General features: G+C 43.1%; 1 protein-coding gene across 5 annotated transcripts in view; it reads right to left on the reverse strand.

Moving 5' to 3' along the window:
- ARMH3 (armadillo like helical domain containing 3) overlaps nt 1-19,444 on the reverse strand; it is a 224,908-nt gene that overhangs the window by 32,965 nt on the left and 172,499 nt on the right. For all 5 annotated transcript variants that reach the window (XM_050804126.1, XM_050804125.1, XM_050804127.1 and 2 more), the window contains one exon: nt 15,559-15,637. In XM_050804126.1, the coding sequence (XP_050660083.1) occupies nt 15,559-15,637 (79 nt within the window). The remainder of the gene's footprint in view (nt 1-15,558; nt 15,638-19,444) is intronic.

Genomic DNA, 19,444 nt, shown 5'->3' on the forward strand with positions numbered 1-19,444 from the left:
ACACCGTTCATATACATCAGCTGAGAGAGGTCTAAGGCGAGCACACAGGCAAAGATCTAAAACGAAAGTAGTGATCCTGATACATATTCCATGAAGGCCTCAAGGGCAGGTATGGTTTTTGCATTTTTGTAGCCCCTGACTTGGCGTAGAGTACATACTTCTGTACTTCTGCATGGAAGAAAATAAATCTGGGAAACATTAAGCCAGGGCAACCCTTCTCTGCCTTACTGCACTAAAGACACTTAGAAGCTGAGAATTCTTAGACCAAAGCAGGTCCTGAGAGCTTCCTTTGGAGGCAAGAATTGGTTCTTTTTTTTCCACAACACTTTAGTAGCCCAAAGTGACTGGAAAAAAAACCAAAACAAAACAGCTAAAAGCATAGGAACTACAGTAGAGCACTGTAACAAAACCACACCTCATCGAGTGAGCATCCCTCCCTCCACTGGGTGCTTATAGTGACCTTCTATCCAAGATAATCTGAATCTCTCTCCAGGGTACAAACATTCAATATAATTATTTGGAAACAATGATCCAAAAGGTAGACACAAATCTCTTAAGACTACAGAAAGTTGTTCTGCCTTATAAAAGGTAACTGTTCCCTGTATACAGTCACCCGGTATATAATAGGCAGAAGGTTTTTCCCCTCTTTCTATTTTCATTTCCTACACTTCAGGACCAAACCCAGTTTCAGACCCAATTTAAGCTGGCCAGTTCTCCCAGTCCATCCATGCCTTTCAAACCTGCTACCAAAGAGCTCTACACTGCCCTCAGATTTATTGATCTGACAGGCTGACTCTGCCCTTCAGCAAGGTGAACCAGATAATGAACCTCACAGTGGGTGATTAGTGAGAGGCCATCAGTTGGTTAAAGGAGTGGTGACACGACTTTCTTTAATTTCCCTGGGCAGTCACCCCCACCTCCCTGACTTTATTTGGTTGAAGCCCTAGACACCTCTTGTGAAGTTTTTTTCTTTTTTTCACTAATTACAGATCCAACACACACAGGTCCTTACCTTGCACAAGCAAGGCATCCAATCACACTAAAGGGACTGGGGAAACATGATACACAAATATCACATTAGAACTTCTCTTCTGGCCGGGCGCAGTGGTTCCCGCCTGTGATCTCAGCATTTTGGGAGGCCGAGGCGGGTGGATCATGAGGTCAGGAGATGGAGACCATCCTGGCCTCAAAAAAAAAAAGTTTTGTTTTTTTTTTTGAGATGGAGTCTCGCTCTGTCGCCAGGCTGTAATGCAGTGGTGCAATCTCCGCTCACTGCAACCTCCGCCTCCCAGGTTCACGCCATTCTCCTGCTCAGCCTCCCCAGTAGCTGGGACTACGGGCACCCGCCACCACGCCCAGCTGATTTTTTTGTATTTTTAGTAGAGTTGGGGTTTCACCGTATTGACCAGGATGGTCTCGATCTCCTGACCTTGTGAGCCGCCCACCTCGGCCTCCCAAAGTGCTGGGATTACAGGTGTGAGCCACTGCGCCCGGCCAAAAAAGAACTTCTTTTCTATGGCTTGTTGCATGCAGGGCACTCTCCCTAGCTCCAACCTAGAGGCTGACATCTCTGTCCTCCCCACCTGAAATTTCTTTTCTTGCAAACATTCCATCTAAGAAAGGGAGAGAGAAAACTGTCTCTGTTCCTAACCCACTGGTAATTCAACATGGGATCTCTGTCTCTTTGCCAGACGTCACTTATCTATCCCTCCCAAACAGAATCTTTTAACAGAAATCTCATCTGTGGGCTATGCACAGCTTCCTTTCTAACTGGGTGGGTCATTTTGAAGACCACAACATCTTTTCAACAAGATCACTATAAAAAGTCAAAATGCTGTTATGGTACTTAGGAAAAACATTTCCAATCAACACAGTTCGTAACAGAGATACAAGTTTGCATAATGACACATTTGGCCTCTGATGTTACCACAGTGACAAACTATGTTTTTCCAAGCACATCTTAAAGGGTTTTGAGCCACTTCCTGAGGGAAGATGTTGCAGTGGAAACAAAAAGAACTTCCCAAAGATCTACTGGAAAAAAGGTGACTAAAAAACAACTGAAGTGGGAATTCCTACCTGAACACCCTCACTAGTAACCAGGATAAAGGATACTTCTTGGGTTAAACCAAGAAAGAAAGGACTACTGTCTCCAGTAACCTCTTCAAAAGCTGACTACTGGCCAGGTACGGTTGTTCACACCTGTAATCCTGGCATTTGGATAGGCTGAGGTGGGAGGATCACTTGAGCCCAGGAGTACATGACCAACCTGGGCAACATAAGGAGACCTGGTCTCTACAAAAAAATTTAAAAGTTAGCAGGGTGTGGTGGCGCACACCTGTAGTCCCAACTACTCAGCTGGGACTGGCAACACAGTGAGACCCCATCTCTACCAAAAAAAAAAAAAAAAAATAGCCAGACGTGGTAGCACATGCCTGTAGTCTCAGCTACTCGAGAGGCTGAGGCAGGAGGGCTGCTTGAGTCCAGGAGCTCAAGGTTGCAGTGAGCTATTAAGGAGGTGGAGATGGTAGGATCACTGGAGCCCGCGAGATTAAGGCTGCAGTGAGCCATGATCACACCACTGCAGTCCAACCTGGGATACAGAGTGAAATCCTGTCTCAAAAAAAACTTTTTTTAGGCTGGGCGCGGTGACTAATGCCTGTAATCCCAACACTTTGGGAGGCCGAGGAGGGCAGATCACGAGGTCAGGAGTTTGAGACCAGCCTGACCAACATGGTGAAACCCCGTCTCTACTGAAAATACAAAAATTAGCCAGGCGTGATGGCGTGCGCCTGTAATCCCAGCTACTCAGGAAGCTGAGGCAGAAGAATCGCTTGAACCCAGGAGGTGGAGGTTGCAGTGAGCCGTGACTGTGCCACTGCACTCCAGCTTGGGTGACAGAGTGAGACTCTGTCTCAAAAAAAAAAAAAATTTTTTTTTAAAGCTGACAATTACTACGATTCCTACTACCTCCATCACTGTTCCTTCTATGCACTGCCAATGAAGCTTCACAGTTGCCTGAGAAAGACCAGAAGTTTATATGACAGTCATTTCAAAATCATACCTAATTGGAGAAAATGCTGACAGTGATAGAGATGAATAATAAGCCGAGCTCTTCTCTGCCAGTGACCTCTGCATTCATCCAGCTTGGCTGTGGGACATTAATTTTTAGTCTTTGTTTTCTATAAACAAAATGGAATCACTATTTTAAAAACAATTAAAATTCAGTGTGCTGGCTAGGCGTGGATTATATGCCTATAATCCCAGCACTCTGGGAGGCCAAGGCAGATGGATCATCTGAGGTCAGGAGTTCGAGACTAGCCTGGTCAACATGATGAAACTCTGTCTCTATTAAAAATACAAAATATTAGCCGGGTGTGGTAAGTGTGCCTGTAACTCCAACTACTCGGGAGGCTGAGGCAGGAGAATTGCTAGAACCCAGGAGGCAGAGGTTGCAGTGAGCAGAGATCGCACCACTGCCCTCTAGCCTGGGCAACAGAGTGAAACTCTGTTTCATAAATAAATAAATAAATATTCCTTGTGCTACCTTTTAGATCCTGAACCATATATTATCTACTAAAATAAGTAAGTAAAAATATTTTAGGTAGGGCATCATGGCTCACGCCTGTATAAGTGCTTTGGGGGGCAAAGCAAAAGAATTGTTGAAACCAAAAGTTTGACACCAGCCTAGTCTGGGCAACATAGTAAGACCCCATCTCTACCAAAAAAAAAAAAAAAAAAAAATAGCCAGACACGGTAGCATATGCCTGTAGTCCCAGCTACTCGAGAGGCTGAGGTAGGAGGACTGCTTGAATCCACGAGTTCGAGGTTGCAGTGAGCTAGAATCGTGTCACTGCACTCCAGCCTGGGTGACTGAGAGAAACTGAATATCTTAAAAAAAAAAAAAAAAAGGAAAAGGAAAAAAAAAGTTGCCTGTGTATGGTGGCTCATGCCTGTTAATCCCAGCATTTTGAGAGGCTGAGGCAGGAGGATCACTTGAGCCCAGGAGTTGGAGCCTGCAGCGAGCTATAAGTGTGTCATTGCACTCCAGCCTGTACAACAGAACAAGATCTTGTCTCTAAAAATTAAAAAAAAAAAAAAAGAAAAAATTAAGTCATCATGTCCCTTTAGTGTGTAGAAGAAGCTTTATTTCTTATAGGGACCTTTCTGAGACACTTGATTGGAATAAAGAGTCTCTTCTCTCGTTTATAAAGTTACCATACTGTGCCAGGATCTTCTACTTACACATTTCTGCCTGACTGGAAGGCATAGTCCCCAGACCCCTCGTCAGTGCTCTTTGTCCTCAACTGAATGGGCCCTTCCCCATCTAGGACCTTCCCCCATCTCCCGGGAATAAGCCATTATCTTTACTCTCCTTCCTTCTTTTTCCACTTTCCTATACTTTTTCCTTCAGAATATCTGACACACTTAGGTTGTCACATATGCCCCAGCCTGATAAAACTGAAAAAGCTCTGGCTTTGGAGTCAGACAGACCTAGGTTCACTTTATGGCTTTACCACTAATAGCTGTGCGACCCTGAACAAATTACTTAGTTTCTTTAGTTTCCTCATCTATAAAATGATAACCACATCTACCCCAAATAATTTACATAAGAATTTTTTTTTAAGACAGAGTTTCACTCTTGTTGCCCAGGCTGGAGTGCAACGGAGTGATCTCGGCTCACTGCAAACTCTGCCTCCTGGGTTCAAGCAATTCTCCTGCCTCAGCCTCCCGAGTAGCTGGGATTACAGGTGCCCACCACCATGCTTTGCTAATTTTTTTGTATTTTTAGTAGAGACAGGGTTTCACCATGCTGGCCAGGCTGGGATCAAATTCCTGGCCTCAGCTGATCTGCCTGCCTCAGCCTCAAAAAGTGCTGGGATTACAGGCATGAACCACCATGCCCAATCTAGGACATAAGAATTAAGTAAATAACCCATATAAAAGTGTGCAGCTCAAAAACTACTAGTTGTTCCTTTCCTTTTATCTATTTGCATATATTTTAAATCTGAAACACATTCTCTCCTATCTAGGGCCTCTGGCAGTGCAGCTTATCTCCTGGTCCAGGGAAGACAGTGGTCATCCTAGCAGCACATCATTGTTCAGTTGACCCTCTCATGTGGGCCTTCTCAAGATGCCCTATATAACATAAAGATGATTACTGAGGATAAGCAGCTTGTAAAACCCCACCTCATCCCCACTTCTGACATGTCTTTCCAGCAGCAGTGACTCCGGTGAACAACTCATATCAAACATTTTTCTGCAAACAGGTCAACTGAAATGCCAGAATCTAAACAGAGGCAACAAAGAAGGCGGGGTCGGATGGTCAGTGCTGGTGTCACATGCTCACACTTGAGAGTTCGCAAAGCAACCATCATTCATGGCTATAGGGAGGCAGTGAAGACTACAATACAGGCTGTTGTAGAAAAACATGATGCCAAGTACAGAAAACTGAGTTATGGCTGTTGTGGGAGTCTTACATCTCAGCTCTCCAGCACATGTCTCTGCCAAGGTTGCCTTGTGTGATGGTTCGGGTCCTGTTCTAAGATGAGAAAACACCACAGGAGTTCTCAATGTGGGCTGCTTGGAGAGGCCTCAGTTACCCTATTTGAGATCCAAAGCTTCCCCGGGGAAAACTTTTACTTAAGTGGCTCCCATGGGGAAAGTGGGTCACATTCACTTCCTGCTCAGAAAACCCTGCCACACAGCTTTACAACCCCCTTCTCTCAGTCTTCCTCAACAACCCGTGGTGTGCTGGAGATGGCTCATACAGAGGCTTGTGAGTTGACTGTTAAATTTCAAAAATGGTGAGAGCCAGCTGGCTTCACATTAGTAGCCATGGTGGGAGCATTCACCACCAAACACTACAAATCAGCCTCCCTCCCACCACTCACAGCTTCATAACCCCGGTCCCCAAGCAATTGTTAAACATTTACTAGTACACCAAGGACCAACGACTCTCACGCTGAAGTATCAGGCTCCATTTTCCTCGTAAGTCTTTGTGTTCTCTGGCCCTTTCCCCAAGATCTTTCTGTTTTTCTCCTGGATGTTCTCATGTAATGGATGCCACCCAGGGCCCCTAACAATGTTGTTCCCCACAAACTGGGGTTCTCCTCTTATGAGTGCTTCAATCCTCTCTGGGAAAATGAAGCTAGGCACCATTTGTATTTCTAAAGAGCCAGCAGTTATTTGTAATGACTCTTAGGATCAGGAGAAAACAAAAATGGTTTAGCAAGATTACCAATAGATGGAAATAAGAAAATATTTGGCAGCTTCTAACATAACCTTCACTCATTCAGATATAAAGCATGTTATTTCCTTAATTTTCTTTAACCTACTCCCACAAATGAATAACCTGTTTTGTCATAATACTTTTGAAGATATGTCTTATATTATACAACATTATATAGGTCTCCTCTGAATCCAAAATCCAAAGCCCTAGTTACAGCAGAGACTTAAACTTAGGAATCTGGTTACACCATCCTATGGCCCTGTGACATATGGGGGTACCAGCAGAACACCTTTCTGCTCTTCCCAGAAAATTTCTAAATTTGCATGTAGAGAGATTTTTAGCAAGCTCCTGGGTCACTTGGTTGAAAAGAACACCAACTTCAAGATAAGTGTGCCCATTCTTAAAAATAGAAAGCAGGCTGGTGGTTACCAGGGCAGCTGAGGGTTGGGGGGAAGTTGTTCAATTCTCCAAGATGAAAAAGTTATCGAGATCTGTGGCACAACAATGGACATATTGTTAAGTGTACTATACCATACACTGAACACAATTAAAATGGTTAAGTATTGAAAGGTGTGGGTTTTTTAAACTGCAATTTTAAAAAAAAGATAGATTTACCCAGTAGGCCTCATCATATGTTTAGCATTGAGGCTAGCTCACACCAGGCCCCTAATAAATGCCTGTGAATGGTACCAAAGGCAGTATACTTAGGACAGGGATGAGAGTCAGTGCAATAGGGATGATGGAGGCTGTGATTAAATGACTGACTTGTATTTTAAATCATCCAGTCTCTGGGTGTTCTGTGACCCAAGGACATGACTTGCTAGAACTATTTTCTATTCTTTCCATCCTTTTCAGATCCTGGTTTTGAGTACACTTTACAATTTATGCCTCTTCATTTTATCCAGTCCCTACCTGTCCTCTTTCAAGGCTAAACTCAATTCTTTTCTCCTCCATATGGCCTTTTCTGACCACTTTTCTGATCATCTGCAGAGATCTTTCCCTAACAGAACAGATCCACTGGTAGGCTAACAATAACAAGTTGCTTTAAACCATCTCTTGCACTATTCCATCCTCTGAGAGCAAAAGCCCTTTTGTATCCCTCAAATGCCTAGCACACTCTGAGGCAAAGAGCAGGCACTAAATACTGATAGCGGAACGAAGGTTGAAGAAAGCAAGAGAGGGCCAATAATTTACTTGCTTTCCAGTGGGATATTTCAAAGGCAGAAAATTGGTCATGAATGTGACTGAAAGCTTAAGGAATAAGGTGTTCAAAGAAGGTTTTGCTTTGAACCCTAAATTGCCACTGTGTTTGCTAGATATTCAGGGCTCTAGAGAATCTTCTGTAAAGGTCTGCTATGAAGCCCTCTCTTGCCTATAAGTTAATTAGAGCAGATATAAATCACCACGTCATAGCATTTATAAACCAACCCAAATGGTGAATAGCCTAAAAGGAGCTCAAGATCCTCAATGAGCATTTTCAAAGGTCTGATGGCTTTGGAGCAAAGAAAAGTATGAGGTACTTTTTTTTCCCTCCCCACTGAGACGGAGTCTTGCTTTGTCGCCCAGGCTGGAGTGCAGTGGCACGATCTCAACTCACTGCAACCTCCGCCTCTCGGGTTCAAGCAATTCTTCTGCCTCAGCCTCCTGAGTAGCTGAGATTACAAGCACATGCCACCGCGCCCAGCTAATTTTTGTATTTTTAGTAGAGACGGGGTTTCACTATGTTGGCCAGCTGATCTTAAACTCCTGACCTTGTGATCTGCCCGCCTTGGCCATCCAAAGTGCTGGGATTACAGGCATGAGCCACCGTGCCCAGCCTAAGTGTGAGGTACTTTTCAAAGTAGCTAAGCTAGGGATTCTTAAAATGTTGTAAAAGGGAAGTCAAAGACCAGTTGAGGGTCTTAGGAAAGATGAATCCTCTTCAATAATAATAATTTTAAAAAGGACATATGCATAATTTCACACACAATTTCAGGGTGTGTACTAACTCTTTAAAGCCTATTTATTCTTGGACCTTAGGTTAAGCACCACCTGTGAATTAATATTATTCTAAGAAACTACATGGCAGACCTCTAGCACATACATGGATGCATTTCTAATATGATGCAGCTGATAATATCAAAGTCTTTCTCCTAGTTTGAAAAGTAGGAATAGGGCTGGGTGCAGTGGCTCACGCCTATAATGCCAGCACTTTGGGAGGACAAGATGGGAGGATCACTTAAGGCCAAAAGTGTGAGACCAGCCTGGGCAACACATTGAGACTCCTCTTTCCACAAAACTGAAAAAAATTTAGTGGGGCATGGTAGCATGCTCCTGTAGTCCTAGCTACTTAGGAGGCCAAGGCAGGAGGATCGCTTGAACCTAAGAGTTTGAGGTTACAGTAAGCAATGATCGCTCCATGCACTCCAGTCTGGGTGACAGAGCAAGACCTTGTCTCTAAAAAAAAATAATAAAATAAAAGTAAGAATAGAGGAGAGGGAGTATCTAAGAGTGTCAGATAGGACAGGATAGGCAGAAGAACCTCCCTGGAGAGCTCTTCCATTTCAGCATACTTCTGTGAAGGTAGCAGCATTGCCTCACCAAGACAGGATATCCTCAAAGCATCCAAACCCAAGAATTAGCCCGGAGGTAAAAGTTTCTCTTAAACACCTGCAATCTACATTTATTTAGTACAGACAAAATGGTCTATCTACGGGGTTTATCTATGCAACACAAGTTGTATGACAACTATCCTCCTAGGGGAATGAAACTCAGAGTGCAGCCTGGTGCTCATATAATATATCCTAGCACTTTGGGAGGCAAAGGTGGGTGGACTGCCTGAGCCCAGCAGTTCGAGACTAGCCTGGACAACATAATGAGACTCCATCTCTACAAAAAATTTAAAAAATTAGCCAGGCATGGTGGCATGCGCCTGTGGTCCTAGTTACTCAGGAGGATAAGATGGAAGGATCACTGGAACCCAGCAGGTCGAGGCTGCAGTGAGTTATGATCATGCCACTGCACTCCAGTCTGGGCAACAGATTGAGATCACACACAAACGCACCCACCAAGCAAACAAAAAAGAAAATTAGGGTGCAGGCCACTAGCAAGGGACAAGCTGAAGACCAGAATTTCGGAAGGCTTACAAGGCTGACTGATATGCTCAGGGTGCATTATTTGTAGTCCTCTTTAAAAGAGAAGAGAGCTAGAGGAGATGAACGCAACTGGAAGCAGAAAGAAAGTAGCCTTAGGAATGGAAAGAATCAAAGTAGACTCAAAGTTCCTAATGTCTGAAACCACTTAAGCTGGTATGCATTCTAAATCTTCCAGTCTGACCCCTTAGTTTCATCTTTTTGGGAATCCTTATTCCTTGATGATCAATTTTCCTGGACATATCAAATGATTCTACCAGGTAAGAATGCATGCTTACTAAAAAGCCACACTGGAGAGAGAAAGGAACTAAATCTCAGTTAAGCAGGGGACAAGGGGCCTGAAGGACAATTTTGAAAGGTGTCCTAGAAACAAGCCGAATCCAGTAGGGAATAAACTATGAGTAATTTCATAGCTCTTAGAAAAGCAAGTTGTATCTTCTCCATAATCTTTATTCATAAAGATAAGTTAAATACAAAAAGAGGTCAAAATGCCCTTACCTAATGCCATATATAAAAATTAACTCAAAATGGATTACATATCTAAACATAAGAGCTAAAACTAAACTCTTAGAAGAAAACATAGGGGAAAAGCTTCATAACATTAGATATGGCAATAACTTCTTGGACTTCTTGGACTTCTTGGATTTGACACCAAAAGCACAGGCAACAACAGCAACAACAAACAGACAAAATGGACTTCACCAAAGTTTTAAAAGTCTTATGTGTAAAGGACACTAACAATAGAGTAAAAAGACAAACCACAGAATGGAATAGAGTATTTGGAGATCAGATATCTAAAGAGGAATTAACATCCAGAATATATAAAGAATTCCTAACAGTTAACAACAACAAAAAAATTCCCCAATTAAAAAATGTGCAAAGGACTTAAAAAGACATTTCTCCAAAGATGATATACAAATGGCTAATATGTACATGAAGAGATGCTCAATATATCATTAGGTAAATGCAAAATGAAACTACAATGAGATACCACGTCATACCCATTAGGCTGGCTATTAAAAAAAAAAAAGAAAACAAGTGTTGGCAAGGATGTGGAGAAATTGGATGTAAAATGGTACAGCCAATCTGAGAAACATTCTGGCAGTTCCTCAAAATGTTAAACATAGAATTATCCTGTGATCCAGCAATTCCACTTCTGAGTATATACACAAAAGAATTGAAAGCAGGGACTCCAACACATAGTTGTATGCCAGTGTTCAAAAGCAACATTATTCATAATAGCTGAAAGGTGGAGACAACCCAAATGTCCACCAATGGATGAATAAACAAAATGTATATACATGCAATGGAATATTATTCAGCCTTAAAAAGGAACAAAATTGTGGCACATGGTAGAATATGGATGAATCTTGAATACATGATGCTAAGTGAAATAAGCTAGTCACAAAAGTCCAAACACTGTATGATTCCATTAAAGTACCTAGAATAGTCAAATTCATAGAGACAGAGTAGAACAGTGGTTACCAGGGGCTCAGGGTAGGGGAAATGGGGAGTAACTGTTTAATGGATATAGAGCTTCAGTATGGAATGATGAAAAAGCCCTGGAGAGGACAGCAGAGATAGTTGCACAACAATGTTAATGTATTTAATGCCACTGAACTGTACACTTAAAAAGGGTTAAAATGGGCCGGGCACAGTGGCTCACGCCTATAATCCCAGCACTTTGGGAGCCCGAGGCAGGTGGATCACCTGAGGTCAGGAGTTCGAGACCAGCCTGGCCAACATGGTGAAACTCCATCTTCACTAAAAAATACAAGAAATTAGCTAAGCGTGGTGGTGGGCACCTGTAATCCCAGCTACCATGGAGGCTGACGCAGGAGAATTGCTTGAACCCGAGAGGCAGAGGTTGCAGTGAGCTGAGATCGCGCCACTGCACTCCAGCCTGGGTGACAAGGGCAAGACTCCGTCTCAAAAAAAAAAAGGGGGGGGGGTTAAAATGGTAAATGTTATGTTATATATATTCTATCACATATTTAAAAAAAAGAGGTAAAAATGAACAAGCTTCACAATTAACCCCAAACAAATACAACACCTGCATATATACCATAAAAATGCATACAGGCCGGGTGCAGTGGCTCACGCCTGTAATGCCAGCACTTTGGGAGGCTAAAGCAGGTGGCTCATTTGAGGTCAGGAGTTTGAGACCAGCCTGGCAAACATGGCAAAACCCTATTTAAACAAAAATCAGCTGGGTGTGGTGGCATGCACCTATAATCCCAGCTACCTGAGAGGCTGAGGCAGGAGAATCACTTGAACCCAGGAGACAGAGGCTGCAGTGAGCCAAGATCGTGCCACTGCACTCCCGTCTGCGTGACAGAGTGAGACTCCATCTCAAAAACAAACAAAAAAGAATGATCCTTCAGTCACACTGAGGGTATTAACTGATTAAAAAGTTTATCATGAATGATGAAGCCAATGACAATTAACAGAAAAATGTCATTTACCTTCTGGATATCTGAAAAGAAACCCCAATGTGAAAGGCTGGGCTCTGTTTAATATGCAATAATGAATTGACAAGTATCACCTTGAAATGCCTCATACAGAGGCTAGAATGTGTCTAGGGGTTGTCAGAATTCAAGAATTCACAAATCTCTTTGCCAGAAGAAAATGGCAGTCTGGGCAGGCAGACATAGCAAAGAGCCCTTTCTTCTCTGCTAACTTACTGAATGCTATAAATTTCATTTAACACCTATCCATGGTCTTTAGGTTTTATTTTAGGAGTACTTTAGAATCTATTGAGGATTAAGTTCTTGACTTTTTTCTCTACTCAGTCTGCTGTCAACAACTGCAGGGCCCTACTGCAATCTATAAAACTAGCTCTTTGAGAGGCCATGAATACTGTTAACATTAAGTGACATTCACATTAATGCTCATAAGCGAAGGGAGAGAAGTGCTCCAACACATGCTGGAGATTAACGAGGCAGTCAAATACATCTAATCTGATAGTGCTGAGAATAAACCAAGTGTACTGTAATGCTGTCATTTAGCACCCTTCAAAGTCAGTTAGGGAAGAGAAGCAACAACTATTTTGAGGGTGGCTCTCAAGAAGGTCCCAGAATAGTATCACCCTCCTCCAAACCACCAAGTGAAAAGGACTGTTAAAAGAGGTAATGAGTACACAAAGACTCAATGAGAGCAATGAATAAGATTATTCACCACTGATCCCCACTTACCTTAGCACCACAACTTATAGAAGGTATATAATAATACTGATAATTGGCCGGGCATGGTGGCTCACGCCTGTAATCCCAGCACTTTGGGAGGCCGAGGTGGGTGGATCACAAGGTCAGGAGATCAAGACCATCCTGGCTAACACAGTGAAATCCTGTCTCTACTAAAAATACAAAAATTGCCGGGCGCGGTGGCTCAAGCCTGTAATCCCAGCACTTTGGGAGGCTGAGACGGGCGGATCACGAGGTCAGGAGATCGAGACCATCCTGGCTAACATAGTGAAACCCCGTCTCTACTAAAAATACAAAAAACTAGCCAGGCGAGGTGGCGGGTGCCTGTAGTCCCAGCTACTCGGGAGGCTGAGGCAGGAGAATGGCATAAACCCGGGAGGCAGAGCTTGCAGTGAGCTGAGATCCGGCCACTGCACTCCAGCCCCAGCAGCAGAGCGAGACTCTGTCTCAAAAAATAATAATAATAATAATAAAATACAAAAATTAGCCAGGCGTGGTGGTGGGCGCCTGTAGTCTCAGCTACTTTGAAGGCTGAGGCAGGAGAATGGCGTGAACCCGGGAGGTGGAGCTTGCAGTGAGCCGAGATCGCGCCACTGCACTCCAGTCTGGGCGACAGAGCAAGACTCCGTCTCAACAACAATAACAACAACAAAAGATAATTATTATCATTACTATTATTTTGAGACAGGGTCTCACTGTCACCCAGGCTGGAGTGCAGTGGTATGATCACAGCTTACCGCAGCCTCAACCTCCCTGGGTTCACCTCAGCTCCCACCTCAGCCTCCCAAGTCGCTAGGACTACAGGTGCGCACAACCACATCTGGCTAATTTCTCTCTCTCTCTCTCTCTCTCTTTTTTTTTTTTTGTTTTTGTAGAGACAGCTTCACCAAGTGGTACAGGGTGGTCTTGAATTCCTGGGCTCAAGCAATCTGCCCACCTCAGCCTCCCAAAGTGCTGGGATTACAGGTGTGAGCCATTGTACCCAGCTGGTATACAATTATATATTGACCAAGTAAATCAATTTTGCTATCCCTTCCCCATTCTCCTATGAAATCCCTCTCCACTGAAATTGCTTCATCTCTGGCCTGTGCACTCATTTTGAGAGGCACTTTCATCATTTCATTTAACTTTGAAAGAAGTTGGAGGAGGCCGAGGACACGTGCTTGCTAATCATCCTTTCACAGACTGCCTTGTGTGCCAGAAAGGATTTTTATTATTGGTCTGTGGCAGCTACTGCTGGAGAAAGATTTCAGCTTGACCTTCCCAAGCTGCTGGGGGATGAATACTGCACGTGGCTGACAGAGCAAAAATCTCTTCCTCTTTTTTTTTTTTTTTTTTTTAAAAAAAAAAAAAAAGCTTTTAGACTAACCAGAGTTCACTGTGGTAGGGAAGTCACCCCTTCTCTTATTGCATAAAACTCAAGATGTTGAATTATTTTGCATAAAAATGATATAGTAAAATTAATGTGAACCAGTCCAACAAGAAAATGGTAGCATCACAAAGCACCTCACAGACAGCACAGCATCAAAGAACAGGACTCAGGATAGCTCCACAGGCAGAGACGAAAAAAGGAAATAAAGGCCATTTATAAAAGCAGTTTTAAATGTGAGGATGGATTCTCACAGCTGGCCTCACAAAAGAGAACAAATATGTCAAAGGGAACAACTGACAGACTAATAGAGTCCTATCCATCTGGCTGAGAAAAGAGCCATCGGTGGGAATACTGAGAAGCTTGACTGTTAGGAAAAAGGCTTGCTTGGTGCTTCGCTGGGAGAACTGAATAGCTTTGACGAACATTGAAACACATGGTCAAATCATAGCTGGCTGACTGGCTGTGCCAGCAAGAAGCTCAAACAAGGGTTACAAAGATGCACTGGCAAAAAGGGAGAACAGGGCACATGTGGTCTTCCTACTGGCTTGGAGTCTATACCCTGGCCCCTCTAATTTGGGAGTAGGGTTAAAAGGAAAGGGAACCATATGAATAGGATGTCTTATTTTGTGCTTTAAAAAAAGGACTCGAGAGTCTCATTTTGACACATCAAGTTCAATCCGCCACGCTAATGCCTCATCTGTACTTTTATATAATGCAGAGCTGAGTGCAGACGCTCTGGGAGAAGGGGAAATCAGGCCAGATTTAAGGAAAACAAAGACACAAGGCTATCTGCATCTCCAACTTAGTCCATACTACAGAAAAACCTCCTCAGAAATAATTGCTCAAGGCAAAGAGAACTCAATTACTAAGGAAAAGCTGTCCCAATGAGGGCTCATGTTTTAATGAGCCAAATAGCTTCAAATTAAGCTGAACTCAGGGTTTTTCCAATCAGCAGTTTCACCCATTTCTAAGTTCTCATTTCTTTTTTTTTTTTTTTTTTTTTTTTTTTTGAGACGGAGTCTTGCTCTGTAGCCCGGGCTGGAGTGCAGTGGCCAGATCTCAGCTCACTGCAAGCTCCGCCTCCCGGGTTTACGCCATTCTCCTGCCTCAGCCTCCCGAGTAGCTGGGACTACAGGCGCCCGCCACCTCGCCCGGCTAGTTTTTTGTATTTTTAGTAGAGACGGGGTTTCACCGTGTTAGCCAGGATGGTCTCGATCTCCTGACCTCGTGATCCGCCCGTCTCGGCCTCCCAAAGTGCTGGGATTACAGGCTTGAGCCACCGCGCCCGGCCAAGTTCTCATTTCTTATTTTCAAAAATCAAAATGACTCTGCCTAAATTTTTAAAAAAAGAAATGCCTTATCACACTCACTCTAAAACAATAATTCACTAGATTTTCACCTACATATCTTCTAAATAATTAACAAACCCTTCAGATGGCACAAAGGCAGATAGTATCACTCTATTAAAAGTACTATCAACCAATCCCACACTAATTCCTCTCAGTAGCCTGGCCCTGGACACCCCCACAAAAACTCAGTCACAGAAATCCCCTGCCATCAGAGAGAAGGCAACTGCTTGATCCTAGCCACCAACTAGGTCATCTGGGGAAAGTAGTGGCTTACCTGCTCCTCTGACAGTTGGGATATGTGATTCACAGCAGCGTAGGACTCAATTTTGGGGTTAAAGTGGTTGATGATGGCTCTGAAACAAAGAATTCATATTAATATGGTGCCAGATGGAAGAGGGGGATACATCTGTTAAAAAATAACGATCAAGTACCCTCTGGTTTAGAGTACTAGAGCATGGGATGGATTATGACTGGGTAACTGTCCTCTTATTGAACATGAGGAGGTCACAGATGGGGGTGAATTGATAACTCTGAAATGGGAAGGACTTACTATTAGACAGAAAATAGAATCAAGCATCTCTGCTCTGCAAATGAACTAACGGAAAAAACCCAAAGCCGAACAAAAATACTGAGTCCTTCAGATGAGAAAGGGAACCCAGAGGGCTGTCCACTAGAGGGCCCTGGTGCTTCAATCAGAAAGAAAAACTGTCTTCTTTGACTCAGGAGAAGAGGGCACTCGGCAAAGCTGGGCCAACAACACAAAGGCTAAATAGAAGCAATCTTCATATTTGTTAGTAAGTAGTTTCAAACCAAAATTTTATATCTGGCCATTCAACCCAAAAGCTGAGTGTCATTTTAAAACGCTCCCTTCTCCATCACTTGGTCACATCCAAAATCACCTAGTCTTATCAAATCTACCTCTTAAAAAATCTCTGAAATCTGAAATAAATTTCCCTGAAACCAATGCCTTGGTATAGGTCTTTGTCATTTCTTGCCTGGTGTAGCAAAAAGAACACAGGTTTTAGATCATGGTTTTACATGAGTCCATACAAATATAAATGATTCATAGAGAAGAGACAAATCTTGTTTTTTCTCATATATATATAAAATTTTAGACAGCGTGTCACTCTGTCACCAAGTCTGGAATGCAGTGGCATGATCATGGCTCACAGAATCCTTAACTTCCCAGGCTCAAGCGATCCTCCCACCTAAGCCTCCCTAGTGGGACTACAGGCACGTGCCACCATGTCCGGCTAATTATTTTTGTATTTTGTTGGTAGAGACCGGGTTTTGCCATGTTGCCCAGGCTTAAGCCTGGGCTCAAGCAATCCACAGGTCTCTGCCTCCCAAAGTGCTGGAATTACAGACACGAGCCACGGCAGCTGGCCAACAAATCTTTCTTATAGAACAATTTCAAATAATATATATGTAGATACTTCTCCCTATAGGAAATGAAGTTTATTTCTCATCCTGAGGGTGCGCTAGATTTAGTGACTGATTGCCAAAGACTAGAGTAGCAAATGGGAAACACAGTAACTTTATAGCAAAGAAGCCTGGCAAACACTACCTTAACAAAATGATGAAGCTGTATATTGCCAGTGATATCATGTAGATATCATGTAACCCTTGGTGTGACCTGATGAGAAGGGCACTTAATATCTCAGTCTAATCACAAGAAAAATATCAGATAGGGGACATTCTACAGGATAACTGAATGGTACCTTTTTTTTTTTTTTTTTTAGACAGGGTCTCACTTTGTCATCCAGGCTGGAGTGCAGTGGCACAAACATAGCTCACTACAGTCTCCACTTCCTTGGCTCAAGCAATCCTCCCACTTCAGCTTCCCAAGTAGCTGGGACTACAGGCATGCGCCGCCATGTCTGACTAATTTTTGTATTTTTCATAGAGATGAGGTTTCACTAGATTGCCCGGGCTGGTCTCAAACTCCTGAGCTCAGGCGGTCCTCCCTCCTCGGCCTCCGAAAATGCTGGGATGACAGGCATGAGCCATTGCTCCTGGCCCTGACTGGTAGTTTCTTTCTTTCTTTCTTTTCTTTTCTTTTTTTTTTTTTTTGAGATGGAGTTTTGCTGTTGTTGCCCAGGCTGCAGGGCAATGGCACGATCTCGGCTCACTACAACCTCCACCTCCTGGGTTCAAGCAATTCTTCTGCCTCAGCTTCCCAAGAAGTTGAGATTACAGGCCCCCACCACCATGCCCAGCTAATTTTGTATTTTTAATAGAGATGGGGTTTCACCACATTGGCCAGGCTGTTCTCAAACTCCTGACCCTTCAGGTGATCCACTTGCCTTGGCTTTCCAAAGTATTGGAATTACAGGTATGAGCTACCGTGCTCAGCTGGTACTTTCTTAAGACTCTAAAAGTCATGAAAAACAAGAGTTGAGAAATTGTCACAGATCACTGGGGAGATATGACAATTAAATGCATATCCTGGAACGGCCCCTAGAACAGCAAGAGGACATTAATGGAAAAACTAGTAAAATCTAATTAAAACATGGAGTTTAGTTAATAATAATGCCAGTTACTTAGTGTTGATAGATGTACCTTGGTGACACAAAATGAGGGAAATTAGGCTGAGGGTATCCAGGAACTCTGTGGATTATCTTTTTACTTTTTCTGTAAATCTAAAATTATTCCAAAACAGAAAGTTTATTAAAATGGGTGGTGTGGGCTAGGCGTGGTGGCTCACGCATGTAATTCCAGCACTTTGAGAGGCCAAGGTGAGCGGATCACTTGAGCTCAGGAGTTCAAGATCAGCCTAGGTAACATGGTGAAACCCTGTCTCTACAAAAAATACAAAAAAATTTAGCCAGGTGTGGTGGCACACACTTGTGGTCCCAGCTACTTGGGAGGCTGAGGTGGGAGGATCACTTAAGCCCGGGAGGCAGAGGTTTCAGTGAGCCAAGATTGTGCCACTGCACTCCAGCCTGGGTGACATAGTGAAACCCCGTCTTCTCACAAAAAACTCCACCCAAAATCAACAACAACAACAAAATGGGTGCATGGGCTGGGTGCAGTGGCTCACAACTGTAATCCCAGCACTTAGGGAGGCTAAGGTGGGAGGATTACTTGAATCCAGGAGTTCGAGACCAGCCTGGGCAACATGGTGAGACCCTGTCTCTACAAAATAAAAAAAATAATAAGCCAGGGCCAGGTGTGATGGCATGTGCCTGTAGTTTCAGCTACTTGGAAGGCTGAAGTGGGAGGATCACTTGAGCCCAGGGGGATGAAGCTGTAGTGAGCTGTGTTTGTGTTACCACACTCCAGACTGGGCAACATAACAAGACCTTGTCTCAAAGATAAAAAATAAAATGTGTACACATGTGTATATGTGTGTTTGTGTGTGTGTGTGTGTGTGTGTGTGTGTGTATGAGCTAGCATAACAAATCACTATTTTCTTTTATAGCTTCTTGATAGTAAAGAACTATAGAACCATTTAATCTAATTCTGGTAATAAAAGTATAAACCAAAACCTTAAAAAAATAATACCAATCTCTGTACTTATCACAATACCTGGGAATAGTCTATTGCAGCCATATAAGAAATGTTTGTTGAAAGAGGGCTAAATCTTAGAGGGTACATTTATAACATTTATATAACATAATATATAACATTTATAGTACAAATAATAAAAACTTGGAAAAGCAATGCCAAACATCTAACCCAATGCCTGGTACACAGCTTGTGCTCAATAAATCCTCAATAAATGAATAAACCAAATATGACAGACATGAGTCAGGAGCAAGAGGAGAGTTCTAACAACTTATTTTTCTAGAAACTACCAAGAGAACTGAAGATAATATCTGGAAGTTAAGGCTGAGGTTTAGTCTAAATCCAAAGTAGGAAAGAATTTTGTGACCAAGTGGGGGTCAAATATTTTTCTCAATCAGAGAGCAAGGCTCAAGGATGTTGGCAGAGATGACCACAGCCCATAAGCAGAAAGGAAAACCAGGACCCTAAACCCAATGAGAAGGTAGGGGAAGCAAGTTTAGAGAGGAACTGATAATCTCACCGATCATAGCAGCAGCACCAATTTAAGTTCACTCAGGGTGGAGTCTTGAGTCATAGGGTTGTGTCCTGGACCAACAGGATTGACGGAAAGGAGCTACAGTAGTCAAATCAATCTACCATAGACCACAGGT

This window comes from Macaca thibetana, chromosome 9, assembly GCF_024542745.1.
Source record: "Macaca thibetana thibetana isolate TM-01 chromosome 9, ASM2454274v1, whole genome shotgun sequence".
NCBI lineage: Eukaryota > Metazoa > Chordata > Mammalia > Primates > Cercopithecidae > Macaca > Macaca thibetana.